Genomic DNA, 19251 nt, shown 5'->3' with positions numbered 1-19251 from the left:
GTTGAACCACACAGCTCTTTGCATCTTACCCAATCTATAGTGTGCTTTATCAGTCAAGCCAGAGGCAGAAAGAATGTGTACAGTTCCTGGTCCATTTCACACATATGTTACACACATATGTTTACAGTACTCTCTCTCCAAGAGGCCCGGGCCTCCTGCTTAGGAAGCGACGGCTGAGAGAAAAAGAGAGTAAAGCAGAGATAGTGAGCCTGATCAGAAGCCAGTATTGGCACCGTTCCCTGCTCCAGCCGGACCTCAAGCGTGTGGGCCCTTGGCGGGTGGATAGACAAGCGGTTCTGGGACTTGGAGGAGGAAGAGCAGCCAGCTGGAGCGGTAACAGAGTGGTATTGTGAGCTTACTGACTGACTGACGCCTCAGTGGAGCACATACGCAGGCTGCCGGGGTGGCCTCTTTCTGGGCCCCACAGGGCCCCTCTATGCTGATGCACTTCTGGAAGTGGGTCAGACAGACACAAGAGTAGAATGGAAAGCAATTGGAGAGTGTACGCTCCGCAGAGATCCAACACAAAGAGGCATCTAAACAACAGTGACGCTTGTGTAGAGTGAGCCGGAAAAGACGGGGACAGAAGGTTGACTTAGTGTTATAAAACTTCTAGTGCAGAGATGACTATCAGTATTGTGGTCAAATTATTCACAGTTCAAGACTTAGAATTAGGAGTGGGATAATTAGGAAATTATGTCTGCTTAGTGCACATTAATATGCATTTGGTGTGCACAAAATTCAGCCTCTGTTACTATCTTTTTATCCTAAATAAGCCAATGATGTAACAGCAAGACAACCTATTTCCCTGCTGCCATACAAAGTAATGATTGTCATCATGAGGAGTTAGACCGGTTATGACAACATGAAAAGGCCTCTTTGAGAAAAAAAAAATGTTCAAAGCACGAAGCTGTAGCTCTTCTTGCCAGAGGGAGGCAGTGTTCTCATTCAACGCACATTTACATTCTTCACAGCATCCATTTTGCCTCCAATTCTCTGCAGCTCTTAAGCTGCAAAATGATCGCCAGCCACAGAAGCAGAGAGCAGCTAGTTATCCTGTTATTGATGTGGGCTCTTTGAAAAGGAAAAGAGGTTGCCACACTGGCAGACAAGAGGCCGGAGCACAACAACACAATAAAAGAAAGATCTGAGAAGGCAGAGGAATGTGAAGAATGGGAGAGTAAAAAAAAAACCTTCAGAGGATGGACAAAAGTGGTGTCACACTTAAAAGTGAAACATGCTTGGAAATACCATAAAGTTATGTTTATGAGTTTTTTCAGGGCATCGTGACCACACGGAGAGCGGGGGAGTGATTGTACTAGAAGTGTGAGGCGCCCAAACCTGTTCACGACTCAAGCCTGTAAGACAAAATATTTCAAACCCCACCTTCACTTGCCGTTTATGATCCCCATGAAAACAGAGAATGAATGGCTTTTGTGTTAGCTTGTGGCTTTAGGTCATGTATAAACATTTCTTATAGCACGCACAGACTTTATATCTTGAATAGTTTCAGGAGAGCCACATTTAGGTATTCCACATGTGTGTACGGAGGATAAACTGACTGCGAGGTTATGTTTTACATGTGTCCTGGCACCCTGTCAGAGCATCATCTGGTTACCCGTTGTGTTTGTTCTGAAACTGAACGTGCTTTGTATTTATCCTCCCACACGCAGCCACAGCAGGGAATCCAGTAAGTTAAAAAAAAAAAAAAAAAAACTGGTGACAGCTGAGAACAAATGATGAACGAAGACATGAGATGTGAATTTGGGACAAAACAGACCATCACACGCTCGGTCTTGGTAAATACTTTATATGCAATTGTTTCTTGATCTTTGCAAACACTGTATAGAAAACACTTAAGGTAACATTTGTCAAACATTTAAAGCGTGTCTGAGCTTTCAGACAGACATGACACAGTAATCTACAGCTTTATAAACATTCTCCCCCCTCTGGCCTGTCCATACACACCCCTCACCACACTTCCCACCACATACAATCCCTTCCAAACACACACACACGCACACACACACACACACATACATATACACACACAGCCAACGCTATCAGGCTCTCCACTTATTATTCACAGTAGGCTTTATAACACTGTTTCTGTATCATATGATGGTTCTCAACATTTTTTTTATTTAAAATAGCTATCAACATTTATGCTGTAATATTTGGAAAGTGATACATTTGTATTTACATAAGCTTATTGAGCAAGATTCAAATACAATGTATGTGTACATATGTATAATTGTATGTAGGTGTGTATATTTGAGTGTGTGTGTGTGTGTGTCTGTTGACCAGAGCCGCCTTATCATTCTGTCGGACCGTTTTTTCCACTGATAGCGTCCAGTCTGTTCGATACAGTCCAGTTAGAAAAGGAGAAAGTGGCGTGGAGCTCTGATGAGTTTTCGCCCCCCCACGACAGTGCCTCGGTCGCTCGGAGAGGTGACGCAGGGCAGCAGAGCAGAGTGAAGCCGGTCACTGACTGTCCCTTACAGCTGTCTGTGATAGCATGAGGAGATCATGGGAGAGTGGAATGACTGGAGACGGTGCGAGGTGCTCACAGCACGTGGAACTCTTCATACATTCAAGCAGAGGGCAGGAGGTGTCAGTCGTTATCTTGGACGGCCGTGTTTTAGGGTCCCACAACCTCTGTGACTCGCACATTCAGACTCTCATACTTTTCATTTCAATACCAGATAAAAGTAAGAAAAACGTGGCAAAATGGTCACAGTACCATGTCTGATTTTAAAACGCCTCCTCAAGCATCAAAAATGGATGCTTCCAGGGCGATGAGAAGTCTTCACGTCCAGCTAATCATACAATACCCCCCCCTTAATCTTCCTCCTCTTTTCTCTTTCACACACAGAGATGTAAGCACTCACGTGTACATTCATATACACAAAGTACAGAAGTAAGCAATTACACCTACACACACAGAAAAACAAGACAAAAACCAAAAAAAAAAAAAGTCAGCACGCATACACATGGCTACACATACACACTGGGACCTGGGTAAGAGACCAAACTAATGTGAGAGGAAAGTGAGGCACATAATCTGACAGGCAAAATCCAGCCTGAATTTTGGTATACTCAAAACAGAAGTCAGATGTGTGTGATTAAGGTGTCGCAGACAGGTCCAGGCTTTCAGCCCAGTGAGAACTTTTAAAATGTAACATCTACGTAGCACCTTTATTCTCCCAGGTGCCTTACACATACTCACATATTGAACAGAGAGAGAGCAGTAGAAGCTCTGGCTCCGTCATCCACATGAGTAACAGCCATGCCAGCAAAAAAAATTTGGGGTTGGACTAAGGTACCGTAGTGATGATATGAATAGTGCTTAAAGGCTTATCTTTTCTTTCACATCCTCATTTGCTATTACCGAGGTCGAAGGCATTGAAACAGAGATCCACATTATTAAACATTTAAAGAATTTATGTGCTCCAACAGTCTCATAAACTCTGAGTCGGGACCCAGCTATTTCTGCTGGGTCCCTACATGGCAAGAGTAGCAATAGGTTGTCATGAGCTGGGGTCAGAAGAACAGGGACTACGGTTTGCTGTTTCCTAGATGAAAAAGCTTAAGAACCACAAACAGTGTCTCTGCTGGGCGCAGGAGTGACAGTGGTTGAAAATGGAAATGGAAATGATGAGTCAATCTCTTGAGGGCGTTTACAGAGGTGCTTGGAAGGCCCCTGTGGGTCTTTGAGGACCATTTATTCAATGTGGTAGCACTTTGCTTTTCCTGTTTGTAAATGTAGATGTGTTGTAACTCCTTTTTCATCTACCTTCCCTTTACAGTATTTAAAAGCTACTTCATTATCCTGGGCGTGTTGGTTCACAGGGTCAGTTACTTTTGTTTCAAATTGATAACAGAAAGTGATAGTAGGGGAGAATGAGAGAGAGCAGGTAATCTGTCCATCCTTCCAGTCACCCCTCGCTTTGTTAGGACGGGGATCAGGAGTTTAGGTGGGTTTCAGTTCAACCGTCATCTGGGGTCGAGTCTTCAGGGGTGGATGAGTCCTCAGCAAAGTCATCCGATGAGCCACTCTTGTGGATGCGACCATCGCTGCGCATGCTGTGGAAAGTCTTGCGGAAAGCCTCCATCATTGAGTGCGCCAGCTTCTTCGCCTCCAGCTTGTTCTCGCACTCCACCGCATGGCAGTCCATCTGGAAGGACAAGTCGTCGTTGATCTCTCGGTAGATCCAAGCAAATACGTTGGGTCTGATGCTGTGGTCGGCTGTGCAGTAGGCAATCCGCGCCACCTGGTAGGTGTCCATGGTTACTGAGGCCTCACCATGCTCGTCCAAGTGGTGAAGACGCACCTGGAAGGGCCGAATCTCCAGCAGAGAGTTGCCTGCAGGTAAGGTGCCTTGTTGTTGGGCGAGGGCACGACGCTCCACCAGACCCACCACCGCCGACTCTGTGCAGCCAGACAGGAACTGGGTCCCAGATATGGTCACCTTACCCAGGTAGGCCACCTGCAGGAAATGAGACACACAGAGATACTATTAGACTCATCTTTTCTATGCAACACATGGTTACAAATATACTAGTATGCTTTCAACTGTACCAAGTGTAAGAATCACAGCTGCAAATGGAAAAACAGAATCCTGCCACCCAGATAAAGTGTGTCTGCTCCCTGTCCTATTATTTATAAAGCATATTTCTCTAAAAAAAAAAGTTGCAAGGAAAGTAAAAAAGATAAAAACTAAAAGCAAAAGCAAGTAAAAACAAGAAATACTGTTAAAAGTAAGATGGAAAAAGTGGAGAGGTACAAGCAGATGAAGAAATATTAAATATTGACGCAGGTTTTCTTATAAAACACTGTTTTAAGAAACATTTTAAAATGCGTCTAATGTCAATGCTAAAGATAATATAATTTGGTCAGGTTAAGACTGAAGTGTAAATAATTCTTAGTGTCAATTATAATTCAAGCAGCCTTCTGTGCCAACTGTAACTGGTAAAGAAGCTCTGTAGTCCAGGTAGGTAAAAATAAAAGCATGTACAATTTTATGTGAATCTGCAGAACACACACACAAAAAAAAAAAATTCACTTGGACTTTATAACAAAGACCTGCCAAATAGTATTTATCATCATTCCATTTTCCGAAATTGTGGGATATCCAACATGTCAATGTCAATAAGGCAGACAGGTAGACTGGTTGATTTGTTGGATTGCAGTGGAGCAAACTATCTGCATAGCAAGAGATGAGCCTTGTGATGATCGTGGCTTTGTATCATTGGCTGAGTGTAAACGGAAAAAAACAAACAAAAAGAAAAAACAGTGTGCTGAGAATGGAATGGAATAAACAGATATGACTCAAAGAACGGTGTTGACCTAGCCACCATATAAAGGAGCATCCACCAAAGATCGGATGTTCCACTTTTACATCAAGATACGACAGATGCTAAGTCACCGCCATGGTATGTGGCAGCTTGTTATCAGGATCGAGGATGCTCCAAATCATGACTAAACATGTCTCAAAAACAAATATAATATCCCAGTTCTCATTTTTTTAAAAATCACTACATGGAGCAAATTGAAAAATAATGTTTCACTGTGAACTAATGAATCCCATGTTCAGTGCACATCTTTTGGTCAATTAACCTCAAAAAACAGGGTGCTTTAAGTCTCTCTGTAGTGGTGATGAGTGGCTGTCCTAATATTCTGTGGTTACTGTGCTGACATGCTGAAGGCTGTGTGTGTGTGTGCTACTTCCCAAAGAGAAAAATAACACTATGTTGAGCTGTGGCTACAACAAGGACCATAGAATACCATAGTAATGACACCGCATACCAGGAGAGCGATAGACTGAGGAGATGGAGAGGGATAAGAGGAGAAAGAGAGAGAGAGAGAAAGTCAAGAAGTGAACAAAGCTGGAGTTTTCTTTGGGAATGTGGCCAGTTCGAGAGCGGTCCAGGAATAATGGCTGACTTGTGCGCTTTCTCTACGTGGTGTTCTTTATAGCTTTATAAAAATACACAGAGGAGGAGCCTGCTACGAGTCAAACTCTCAAAGAGTTTTCACTCCTGTCTGTGTTTATACTGGGGCAGGGGAATACTCCTCTCTCTCAAGAGTTCATTACAGCTGGCTTACGTGCAGCACACATCTGACACATGGCTGCAGATAACATGAGTGCATTGATAAGTGTGAATACTAAAGGAAAGATGTGTATCATATAAGAGTCTGCAATATTTATAAAAGATGTGGCTCAGTGTACATCTGTACAGTGTCAGCCAGTCTGACCAGGCTTGACAGCATTCCCTGAAATAATGTACGGGAACTATTATCTGTTAGTCTTACATTTTATTATCTGATGGCAACAGACGTCCACCAACCAGATGTTACAAAGCAGAGGATCGGGTCCAGCTTTATTCATCACGTGGTCTCACTGCTTCTCTTCCTTCTTTCGCAAATTTTGTTTAGTCTGCCACCATCGCGCCCACCTACTCTCATTCTCTGCTATGATTTGGACTGAATGGGATCTTTGAGAGTACGCATGTAGAACAGTCAGCCAGTCTCTCAGTGCCCGAGGCCCCTGACCTCTTGTTTGGCCACAAAGCTATAAAAATGTTAAATACTGGTGCGAGAACCTTGTTTTTTAAATAAAAACAACATAACAGTAGGATAGACAAAGAAGCAAACAGAAATGTATCCCTGGAAAATGTATTACAGTCAAACATTTAATCCTTCCTCCCTTCACTTCTCGTCATGTCTGTGTTGTTAAATCCGGCGATGGTGCCAAGAGGTGGTTAGTCTATCTTAGCATAAAAACTGAAAGCACGAGGAAATGGCTTGCTTGGTTGTCCAAACATTTAAAACATCTATCAAGTCCTCAGAAGCTCACTTATTAATACACTGTATCGCGTTTGTTAAATCCATGTACTAACAGAAATGGAAAAACACTCCAGAATATTGTGGTTTCAGGGGTATTTACATGCTATAACTATGCTACCACTATGGTGGATTAGCCCCTGAAATGCCCTGATTGCAGCGTGACATGACATTGATTCCCAGTTTCCTATAGGCAACGGTAAGAGATCCAGGCAGTGAAAGCAGCTGCCTCCTCATGCCTGGTTTTCATTAGCGGTGACCACGGGGTGGGACATACAGCCTTTGCACCCGATCCATCATTCAACTGAGTACCACAGGTCTGCAGGATCAGCCTGGAGGCAAGGCGGTTTGCTACTCAACCACACTGACACCCTCTCGCAGCCAAAAGGCGGTCAATCACTCAGCCAGCCAACAAATCCAAAGACTATGCCAAGATATATCAACCATCCACAGTGTGCTGTTTGTATGTCAAACAGCAATAAAGGCTCATTGTAGACGTCTTTTCTTTGTCTCTCCTGTTTTGATATTGAGTTACTTGGTTAAACTGCGATCGTTTCCACTGATTGCTTGCTTCCTTGTTGAATGAAGGCTGACTTCTTTGCCAGGTTTGATTCTGTTACAGCAACTGGGAGCACGCCAAAACACAAAAAGCCAGTTAATGTTTGCTCTTAATCTACGTGTGTCTGCTCTGCTGTCTCTGGCGTTAGGAAATTCGGAACTGATCTAGTTAATGTGCCTGGTTAAATAATGTTCACAACTTGGGACAAAGAGCCATCAAAGAGGGTCTGGTGAAGAGTTGCAGCTGGTTGATATTCAGATTGAATGAGGACCCCCCCTCCCAAGGAATAGATTAGATTTTTCACTAACCAATCATTAGTGACTGGCGTATCCGCCACAATTTTTAACTGCACAATAATCACAGGAAGCTTAAAAGCTTTTAATAATCATCAATAGGATTTATTAAGGAAGGAGAAAATGGGAGCGCTTACCAAAATCTACCATAGTGGTGAGGTCAAGAAAGGGGAAAAAGAAAGACAGTGGAAAGGAGGACAGCGGGTGAAAAAAAGGAAAGTTTAGGAGTTTTTGAGTCCAAAAACTAAAATTGAATCCTTAGATAAAGAAGAAAATTCACTGGATTATCAGAGCAGCATCTAGTCTTGGCTTTACCATTTGGCCAGTTTTAACTGTTTTGGCTGAATGTTAAATTTGTGTGTATCACTTTCATGATAAAATGAACTAGTATAAAGCAGGAGTGTGTGTGTGTGTGTGTGTGTGTGTGTGTGTGTGTGTGTGTGTGTGTGTGTCTGTGTGTCTGTGTGTGTGTAAATGGCGAGAAAGATAAGTGACAAGTGTGTGAGGTGAGGAGGTCACCAGACTGAGCAAACATTAAAGTTTGTTTCTTCAAAGTCCAAAGCAAACATGCAGCTGAAGAGGAAATTGTTACATTGCTCGAGCAGAAAGATGAGGGATGGATAGACATAGAAAAAAAACTGCTTATAACATGTTCATAAAAAAACAAAAAACACACGGCACTAAAACTTTTTTTGGTTTGCAGTATTTGAATCACCGACTTAAACTGTGCTGGCATTTCTTTCCTTCAGGGCTAAGACAACACTGAGCCCATTTACACCTGGCGTTAAACTGTGGCGTGTATGTGAACATAGCATCTGTATAAGGAAAGTTGGAGCATTTATGAACACACAGACGCACTGAATGTGCAACTGAATGTGGAGTTTATTGGGTTTGGCTGCTGATCAATGCCGATGGACAGACGGGTTCAAGTTTTATACTATTTGGTTAGAGTCAAAAGAAATGCCAAACATGCACTGGTAGACTTTTGCTTAAATATACTGCCATCATCAGCAAATAACAGCTGCAGCTCATGTTTGTTGTGTTATCAATGTGGTGTTTTGCTGCAAAATATTTTAGCAGGAAAGTTTAGTGTAAATCCAATCTGTGAGAAACTTTTTGGCCATGGGGCAGGACCATTATCACCGGAGGCAGAAATACCACTGCGAGGATAACGGACATACACGAGATAATTGTCCTCCCTGGAGCCAACAAGACACTCAATTAGTGTAGAGTGACAGTCCTCAAGAAACTAGACAGGTGGTATTGACATACACACATTTATAGTCTCCAATATGTCGCCTATAAGTCATAAATCCAAGAAGACAAAATTCGCTGACTCTGCACCTCTCATGGTTGTTTTTGTTGAGGTTTTGCAGACCAGTGGGACTCTCGCAGGACAACTGAAGCTGCCCTAAATTCAATCCACCCATGACACATTCAGTCAGTCATATATGTGTAATGTGAGGGTTCGATGTGTGGTGGTTGGATCACTCTTTATGAGAGGAAAACAGCAGATATTACCGTTTCACTTTATATATGTACGGTACCTCATAAATACACAGTACTGTAATTACTTTCCAAAGGAGGTCTGCCCTCCATTGACATACAAAATGACTATATTTTACTTAAGTACAACCTATGAGACCTCTGTGGACTGATCGTCTGGATAGTCATGCCCATCTTAGTTTAGCTTTTCATTAACTGATCAAATGTTCAAGCGTTAATCAAAGTTGTTTGTCACAATATCAAAGAAAAAAATATATCTTTTTAGTCAAAGATGTTGGAGGCAAATGGTTCAACGTTTCACAGTTGACTGTGTCAGGAACTGTTTAATGCACAGGAAAGAACAAGCAGCTCCTCGCCCCCTAAACAGGTCTGTCCCTCAAAACCTTTTTGTATTTGATTGTTCCAAATATATTGACAAAAGACACAATATAGTCATGCGCTACAAAAAAAATAAATAAATAGATTAGCACTTTTCTGTTCGTCTAATCACTATAATTGATTTGATTTTGTAGTCTGTGCAGCAATGCAGAGAGACTAGGTGGACCTTAGACAAGTTAGTGTGTGACTTTAAACATCTACAGTGTGTGTGTTCATGTGTGTGTGTGTGTGTGTGTTTTTGTGAGTACGTCAGGACCGTTTCCAAAGATACAAATCATCGATTTTGATGGGAACAATGAAGAGACATTAAAACCATCGTAAATTCTGCAGACCGAGAAGAGACATGTTTCAGGTTGGACTCACTGACAGTGCAGAAATCAGGATCTCCAAGCCAAGCTAAAGACGCCTGCATGAGTCAGTGTTTGTGGAGAGTGTGAAGCAAACCACTCGAGCTCCACATCTCTACACATCAAGCTGTGGGTAAAATTGATACATCAATCCATCCATCCCAGACCAGAACACATCTGCTGTCCTCTGCTCTGGCGGCCTGCTCACCAGTCATCTCAGTGCTGGCAAAACAGGCAGCCAGCTTAAATCAATCCAGAGATTTACAGAGTCCTCCCCTTTGTTTCAACTTTCCATGTGTTTCTCCTCCGCTCTGAAACTCTGTTGTCTCTCCTTCCCTGCACTCTCTCCTCTCTTTTTCTTTCTCCCATCACCCCCTCCAACCCCCTCTCCTCACCTCTCCTCTTTCCTCTATCCTCACGTCCCCTCTTCTGTTCTGCACTCTCCTCTTCGACTAACTATCACAAGTTCTATACAGACAGACTGAAAATATTGATTCCATATGAAACGATACACAGACTGAAATAAAGATCAGTTACAGGAATAATGGCCTCGGGGGGCTGCAAAGAAGGAATGCTATGGAGAAAAAAAAAGAAATGGAGCAAACATTGACAGACTGGCTGAGAGACGAAGGAGAGAGTTCAAATTTAAAGTATGCACTGGATTGCTGCTGCAGGGGGGGGGGACTAAATGTGTACAGTATGGATACCTGAGAGAGACAAAAACAAAGAAATGGAGTGTAAGTGTTTGTGAGTGTGACACAGAGAGGGGAGGAGCATGGTTAAACATTTGCATGTGTGGCAAGACATGTGGCCACCATTACTGACTCTTGGCTTACAGAAGATATTGTCCTATTCTGCTCTCTCTCTCTCCTCCTGCATTGAGAGACTCTCGACAGACCTGCAAGTGGAAGGTAACATGGCCGACAGAGATATCTGTAGTCATCAGTAAACTTGCTTGCTTGCCTACACATGCTGTAAGCAGTGAAAGGAAAAGTTCACATTTCAGGAACTACCCTTTCTTGCCAAGAGTTAGATGAGAAGATCGATGACACTTTGATGTCTGTACGCCGAATATAAAACTACCACAAGGAGCCGGCTAACTTAGCTTAACACAAAGGCTGGAAACAGCTAGTGTGGCTCTGTCCAAAGGTAACAAAATATGGGGTTACAAGTGGATATTACTAGAGTTTAAGGGCCCGCAAGCCTAGTCTATGGCAAAACAGCCCTTTACAGCTAGATCAAGTTCGAGTAAACTTATATATATTTTCATATTTAACTGCAAGCAAAAAGTTGAATTATTTGAACAACTGATGGTTCCTGAGAGCCGGCTCAGCTGCCTTTATGAAAACAACAAAACACAGGCTCGTATAGCTGACAGCACATCATGTTTCAGTGTACAACACGTTAACGAGGTCAATGCTTAGTTACTTACTTCCACAGCTTAAATAAAGATACAAATAGGGGAAGAATTAATCGATTACTGATAATGGTGGCTGATGTTGGAAATTTTTGAGCTGGCATGAAAAGACATGTTTTCTGTGTGAGTTGTAAACCGATATGACTCTGCAGGTGCACAGGAAGCTGCTTTCTTAAACAAATTTCAACTTAAACTGCATTAAGGAAGTTAAATATTCTTTAACATAATAATGTAATATAACTGTGCCACATTATTGTAAATCACAGTTTACAATAGCACACAATAGCGCACAGCTACCATCCAAAAAGTAGAAAAGAAAAATGTTTGTCGGGAGGAGGAGAATGGTAATTTGAAACAGCACATTATCCCCAACACTGGGGACATGTATAGTAATAATCATGGAGCTTTTTTTTACAGTATTTATTAGGTTCTGTCTGTGTATGTTTACAACACTGCAAACGAAAGTTAGTGCATGCCAAACACAGTCATTCTGCCACCATTGTTTTTAAGTACGTGGCAGTAACAATGCTTTCTGTGTTTAATGACAAATGAAGCCAAAGAGATTTTAAACATTTAACATTTTTTTGACAAATCACTTTTGACAAATCACCAAACAATGAAAAGCCACAATTATGCAGTGACAAAGGGAAAACAGACAGACATGCAGAGTAGAAGAGGCAGAGGGAGAAACTTACTGTTGTAAACATATGGAGAGACGCTGATAAAAGGTGAATAAATGCAAAGAAGGGCAGAGGAAAGGATACACAGAGGGAGACAGGAAAAACATCCGCAGCCCAGCAAGTGAGTCAGTGGGAAGAGAGACAGGAACATCCTGGACACACACACACACACACACACACACACAGTGTCTGTCTATGTGTCTGTCTGTGTCAGTAAGAGTCTGTATTCGTGTGTAAGCACACAAGCATGCATGTGTGCATGAGAGGTGTAGAGCTAGGGCAGCTGTTGCTGCTGCTGGAGCCACAGCTGGTTGGGCTATCAGCAGAGAAAGAAACACCGGGGATGAGAAGAAAAGAGGAGGAGGAATGGGAAAAAGAGGAGGAGGAGGAGGAAGAGGCACATGGAGGAATCAATGAGGAGATACCTGTCCCTACGGAGAGGCTTTGGGAACATGCAGAAAGAAGAAGGGGCTGAGGTGACAGGAAGAGGTGCTGTGAAGAACAAGGAGGCAGTTGTTGAGGAAAGCCTGTTGGATCAGATCTGGGGAACAGACTGTGATGTGAAGGTACAAACAGTCAGCAACAGTTCTGGAAGTGCTTGTTTCAATCGGCACTTTCCCAGACACTGGTCCAAGGACAAAGCGGTGGCGCAGACAAAATACACACACTCTCAATGATGCGTGCCTGTTTTCTATTTTGCCCCCCGTTGGCTGCATTTTGTTCCAACCAGTAAAAGTTTGTTTGTTTTTCCAAATGGCGCAAGAGGAGATGTCAGCGTGAAAATATATTTTTGTTCATGCCTCAGCGGCTGAGTATTTGGAAACATTCCGATTTGCATCTGGCAGTAGTGATTTCACATTGTTTGCCAAAAAGAAACATAATTGATGTTATCGGCGTCCAAAAAAGTAATCAATTTTAGGTAATTAACTAAAGGGGGCATAAGTAAGTAAGAGGTTAATATCAATAGGACTGTGCAAGTTTGAGTGGATGGCCAAGAAATTTAAACATTTAGCCAACTCATGCGATTACAAGGCTCAAGACAAACTTATGGTGGAGGAGCAGTCGGACATTTCAGATAAATTTTAAATGTACTCGCTTGAGTTGATACCGCTGCACAGTAAATATGATTAGCTTAGCTTGGCATAAAGACTGGAAACAGGAGGAAACAGCTAGCATGGTTCTGCTCACATTATTTCTGTTTGACCTTGAAATAATAATCTGATCACTAATTTCTAGATGTTTTTTTTGACAATGTGAGTGGAAGATTATTTTTTGTCCATTTTTTTTTTGTTTAGGTAACTTACATGGGGCGGATGCTCAACCAATTGAGCTAACCAACACCCCACAAATTCATATTTCAACTGTAAAATGAGTCATAATTGGACATAAATGGATTTATATCAACAATGTGTGTGTGTGTGTGTGTGTGTGTGTGTGTGTGTGTGTGTGTGTTTATGCAAAAAAAAAAAATAATATTGATGAATCTGTACAATACTGGCTCCAAAAATCCATACCAGTATCGTGACACCGGGATAAAGTATAAAATGGAAAAACGTTCTATAGATAAAACACAACCGTCCCACGGGCGTCGTGGCGTCCTCCCTCAGTCGGCCCCTGCGTTTGGATCCCCCAACATGACTGGGAATCCACTGCTTGGGAATGCAGCATTCCTGAGGAGGTTGTTAACATTCCTCTAAACTTATTGAATCAGCACAGTGCAGCTGGCTCCGCTTGCCACAGCATGCAAAGATGGATGAGTTTTTTTTTTTTTTTTTAAGTGCTGTGTGTATTTGCTTGTTTGTGTTGCGCGGTGAGAAGACGATGCTGTGTGTGTGTGTGTGTGTGTGTGTGTGTGTGTGTGTGTGTGCCAGTACAAAACAGAGTCTGAGTGTTTAAATGTAAGTCAAGACAGGAGCACCTCAGTGTATATGAAAGACGCTTTCACATTCCCAGCCCCTTACATACAGCCCACTACAGGGTAAGATTCTCCATATTCCAATGCGGGTATTAAAATCTGTCTAAGCTGAGCTTCACATTAACTTTCCACTCTAGTAACACTGGTGCCAGTTACTTTTTAAATTCCTGGCCACAAAATATGGTCTCACCCACACAAATTTGCAATGCAAATGAAAAAAATAAGGTATTAACGACCCTTTTTCCCAACCAACACATGTTATTTAGTCAGGTCACATACAAATACAGCAACTGCTGTACATGACCACGACGCTGAGTCCAACAGGATCATGTCGTGGAGGACCTCATGGTTCATCCAGTCCAGATTTCTGCACAGGGAATGTTTTGTGCCACACTATAAAGATGCTAAAGGAGACAGAGTACACATAGTCACAGCAGAGATATCACATGTTTATCAGGTCATTGTGATTCTGCTCACACCTGTGCAAACAGAGAAAACAGGGTCACGAGGCAGATTTGAACGAATGTGTTTGGTTTCAGTTTTGTTTTCAACAAAGCAGTTTAATGAGATAAAAACCAAAAAAAAAAAAAAAAATCATATAGATAACAGGTACAACAGTGAAAGTGAGTGAGACAAAAACAAAAGACTAAAACTGAGACAGCGCTTGCTCTCCAGAAAGTACTGTCTTTTATCTGGGAACAGCCTGGGCCAATCAGTGGATCTGAGGAAAGCCCTGAACTGTTGCCTAGTCTGGAGTAACAGTGCCAGCAGAGACAACACGCTACAGTAGTTAACCAGAACCAGAATCCAGACTGCTGTTCAACACCTTACCAAGGCTAAAAATCCACACATAAATTCCAATACTTTAAATGTTAATAATCTGTTAAGCTCACTTCCTCTTTACTCTGTACCCCCAGATTAACTACAAACTATGTTGACTCAAGTGACATCACTTGAGGAAACTGACTGGACCGCCTTTGATGGATAAAACCAATAGAGTCCCTCTTTAAGCAGTAAAGACAGGTCTACAATGCTAACAACTAGGCAGCGGCTTAATCTATGAACACACACGTACAGACAAACACTGATACAAAGGCTCCATTAGACAAAAACACAGACATACACACATTCAGCAGGGGACTGGTCATCTCACCCCTGATTTTGCTAATCATCTAAATGTCATCACTGTGTGTTCTGTTCTCTGTTCTCTACAGAAGAAGCGATGGTACGTCCAGCACACTGACTGACATCAGACTACCAAGTGCGGAGAGACAAAAAGCCCCTCAGCCTGACAGATTAGATAAAGACACGGTAGGACCGGCATGCCCTGGGCTGCTGGTGTGAATGACGTCAGTGTGGGAGAATCACACAGTCGCATCGCCGGTTTGGTTTCACTATATAGTGTGAAGAGTGAATTTATGTCTAGGAGAAGCAGCAGGCCTGAAGCAGCTGACTGGAATTCAGCCATCTCTAATTTTATTAGTTACAATTACACTTTTCCTACAGTGACATCGTCATTAATTAGCCTGATGAACCCAGGCTAGAGAGTTGTTTCTTTTGACCTTTTCTACCAATTTTTTTTTTTATTTCTGTGACAAACCAATGCCAAAAATCCAGTGTCTGACCAGAAAATGAATAAAATAAATTAAGAAACTCTGACTGCTGCCATTCCTAAGCACTGAAAGCCAAACCTTGTTAATCATCAACGTATTTAGTTACAAACTATAAAGCTACAGAAGAAAAAGTCTGGTACTGTAAAACCTTAACATTTTATTGTTAGACTAGCAGCTGTTATCATTTTTGTTTTAAACTAAGCTTACCAACAGCTGACTGAATGGCTGTAGCCTTATATTTTCTGGAGAGGATAAGAGGGTTATCAGTCTTCTCAACTAAGACAGTGAATATCGATATTTCCCAAAATTACATAAGAGCAAAAACATAGGGCAAAGAAAAGCAGCAAATCTTCACAAGTGGAACTAGTGTTGAACTTGAAATGTTTAGCATTTTAATCAGTGCTGTAAAATATGAACCCCTTTCTGTCAATACCAATTATTTTTCTGTCAGGCAGTTATTCATGATTCATTCATTGTTGTAGCTCTACTCTTAACAATTTCAACATCAGCGTTTAAGCAGCGTTTTAGCGAAGGGAGTTTACGATGGGTTAGTAGTTTCCACTCCAAATTCACGGTAACACTTCTACAGTCTACACTCTGTCTCACCACTGGGCTGCTACAAATGTAAGGTAGATGTGAATCAGACTCTTGTGTGCTCATTTACTGTATGCAAGCTATAAGTGCATAGCCAAGGAGCCGCATGTAAAAGCATGCATTTATAAACATGAATTTGGCCAGGCAGACTCTGCAGAGACAAGAGAGACAGAAAGACTTAAAGTCAAAATGAAGCATGTATTCCTTCGTTTGAGACGTGTGAAGAAGGAAAGCACAAAAGAAAAGTTGACTGCGTACTCTTGGGGAGCAGAAAACAGTCTGAATTCAGACACAAAATCACAAGTGAGGAGCTGAGCTGTATTTTGAGCAGACTCCAAAGTATTTTCACCATCGTCGTGGAGTATGACTGTGTAGCTGGCATGGCTGCAAAGTGCATTGAACATATTTTCTCAATGGAAGTGAAGTGGACTGCTCTGACAGCAGCAGGCCAGGCAGGGCAATGAGAGGTGGCCTTTCATCCTTGCTAGCTGTTAGTTTTGGCAGGGGGACAGCAGCCTTCAGCCAGCTTTCCTGCCTGCCTGTAAACGGGGAGCACAACTGGGGGCTGGGAAAGAACAGAGTCAAGGAGAAAGAGGTGAGAAATGAAATAGAGGGAATATAAAACATTCCACGAGGATAATAAATGGTGTTATATTGTATTGTAGCATATAAAATCCATGCAGAAAGGCTGGCAAATGGTGCAAAAAGGCAATTGTTTCCTCGGTTTTCTCCCTTGAAAAGAAAAATAACGTCTCTTTGAGGTCTAAGCAACGCTGCTGAAGCAGGTGGGCAGACAGATATGCAGACAGGCAGGTAGTGACTCAGACAGGAAGTTACACAAGCCAACAGATGCAGGCAGCGAGACAGACAGACTTGCAAATAAGGAGGTCGCAGACAGATGAGGGAAATTCATTTTTTTTCCTGCGGCTGGTATTCTGCTGAATAGCTATAGTGGTATCCATGGCAACATGGCTTTGGCATTCACTGAGAAGAGCAGCGAGTGCAGAAGAGGAGCGGGGCGGCGAGTGGATGCTGGGATTCACACAAGACAGAGAGGAATACCGAGAACAGATCAGTACAGCGGGCACCCGGGTGATATATCAATATTTATCTTCTATCATGGCGGTGATTGCCAATGGGATGATACAAGAAGCTGCTGTGTGTCACTGTCGCCTTTATTCCCACTGAAAAACTGAGCACGCTGTTTAGTTTGGATAAACAGCTGGTTAGATCTGGACGCTTCTTATAGCCATCTAAAAGACAAAACATCTTCCAAGTTGGAAGGAGAGGTTTGTCTGCCACAAATCACTGCCAGTGCATGACTGGTATTTAAAGCAATTAGGTTTGATGCACTGACCACTGGGATGGTAATGAGTCAGTAAGCTGTGACAGAATATGACCTCACTGTAGTTATCTGCTATGACCCACGTCTGTTAGCTTGTGGGTTGTAGTAGTCAGCATACTGTACAGGTTTTAGAAGTGTGTGTTTATACCACGTGGCGATCTCAACGGCTGTGAAGTGAAGCCTATGCAGTAAAAACTGCAGTTCCTTGAACGTCCACTTGAGACTGGCTGCAGAACGAGTCAGTCTCCATAAGATCCCATGTCAAAACTTCACAGCAGAAATAAACATGTTCAAAAAAATGTTAATATAGCTAATTTCCCTGTTTATGACAACTGTACTGAGTTTGAATTTCTATTATATTAAGGCTTAAAGTTGTGCATATTTAACAGCATGAACTCTTTGATTGACAGGTGAGTGTCTTTACAGATGGCTTGTTTCAGCACCCATTTGGCCGCCAATGATCCACGTCTTTGCCAGTTTTTGGAGTAACCGGGAGGCAGAAGAGGCAGGGCTGCCAAGATCACGGCGGCCAGAGCTTCAAAACAGGTCTTCAGAAACCTGTGAGTGATGTCACAGATACGCTGTCCATTCTTTATACTCTCAGTGGTTTAGACATTATTTTGGAAAAACTTGTTGTGGTCTAGTTACTTAATTCGAGGTGTTGGTAAAGGTGAGAAAGGGTATCTTCAAGCTAAAGATGATCCAACTGCCATTTTTAACACTGTGCTAAATGAAAAGAGGAAGGATACCGAGTTTAGATGCATTCTGGGAATTTCAGAGGAACAATATTGTCATAATGAAAAAAAAATTGCTATTGCAACACGATAAAGAAATTGCTGATTCTTTGTTTTTCTACCAACTCAAATAGACATGATAGACATGATGTGTTGCACTTAACTTGTAAAAAATGACAAGAATGTGAAGTGTTATTTCACAGCTCTGTTTGTATGGTTTGAGTTAGAGTACTGAAAATAGATAAACAATTTCTCTGCAGCACTTAACTTTGCTTGGTTTTATTGTTGCTGGCAGCCACGACGGCTGTCTCTAAGAGACACGAGGACAGGAAGAAGAGCAGTGTAACAGGTGAAAAGCTTTGTAGTAAATAAAGCATCAGCTTAACAATGTTACATCATCGGGAATACGTTTTTAATTTAAAACAAAACTGCACTCTGTCAGCTCCCATCTTAATCCTAATTACCTGTATTATTAATAAATCATATTGTTATTCAAGTAACTGCTAACACTAAACAAAACAAGAGGAACATTTTTGCCATTTTTAACTGACCGTGCTGGTGCTGGACTTGTTTATCTCCATGTCTACGTTTGTGTTTCTCTCCCAGCCAGACCAAACTTCTCTGCTCTGCCAGTTCAGGTCGTCTTACTGACTTTCACTTCATGTTCAAGCTTCAGGAGCTTTTAGGAAGTGTTGATGAGGACTCAGCACTTTTGGTCTCTTAGCTGCCTTAAAAACTTTTTTTATTCAAGAGGTACACGCATATATATGTGCATGTTTGTGTGTGTGTGACTGCGGGTATGTGATAGTGTGTGTTTCTATTCTGCTCTTCTGCACAGTAATCCAACAGACACAGATAATTATGACAAGCATGGATGCCGTGTGTTCCTGTGTGTGTTTCTTGGCAATAATTTCAAGAGGGACATTTTTTTCCCTTAAATTTTAAGGTGACTGCCAGATATGAAGAGTTTATTTTAGTAGTTAAGACAGAAAACTTTCAATTCCTTTTCCAACAAACTTGTTA

At 42.0% G+C, this 19251-nt stretch overlaps 1 protein-coding gene across 2 annotated transcripts in view; it reads right to left on the bottom strand.

The window, feature by feature from the left end:
• Positions 1-1794: 1794 nt before the first annotated feature.
• Positions 1795-19251, bottom strand: part of pid1 (phosphotyrosine interaction domain containing 1) — a 30223-nt gene continuing 12766 nt past the window's right edge. Inside the window, exons 1-2 of one of the 2 annotated variants that reach the window (XM_010751892.3) lie at positions 18780-18890; positions 1795-4490 (exon numbers count right to left, since the gene is read on the bottom strand). In XM_010751892.3, coding sequence (XP_010750194.1) covers positions 3990-4490; positions 18780-18809 — 531 coding nt within the window. In that variant the 5' untranslated portion in view covers positions 18810-18890 and the 3' untranslated portion in view covers positions 1795-3989. Of the gene's footprint in view, positions 4491-18779; positions 18891-19251 lie in introns of those variants that run through there. The other variant, XM_019259419.2, reaches the window with a different exon arrangement.

The sequence above is a fragment of the Larimichthys crocea genome, chromosome VII, assembly GCF_000972845.2.
Source record: "Larimichthys crocea isolate SSNF chromosome VII, L_crocea_2.0, whole genome shotgun sequence".
NCBI classification, from domain to species: Eukaryota; Metazoa; Chordata; class Actinopteri; family Sciaenidae; genus Larimichthys; species Larimichthys crocea.
The sequence above is the reverse complement of the archived record's forward strand: the minus strand, read 5'-3'. Positions and strand labels throughout refer to the sequence as shown.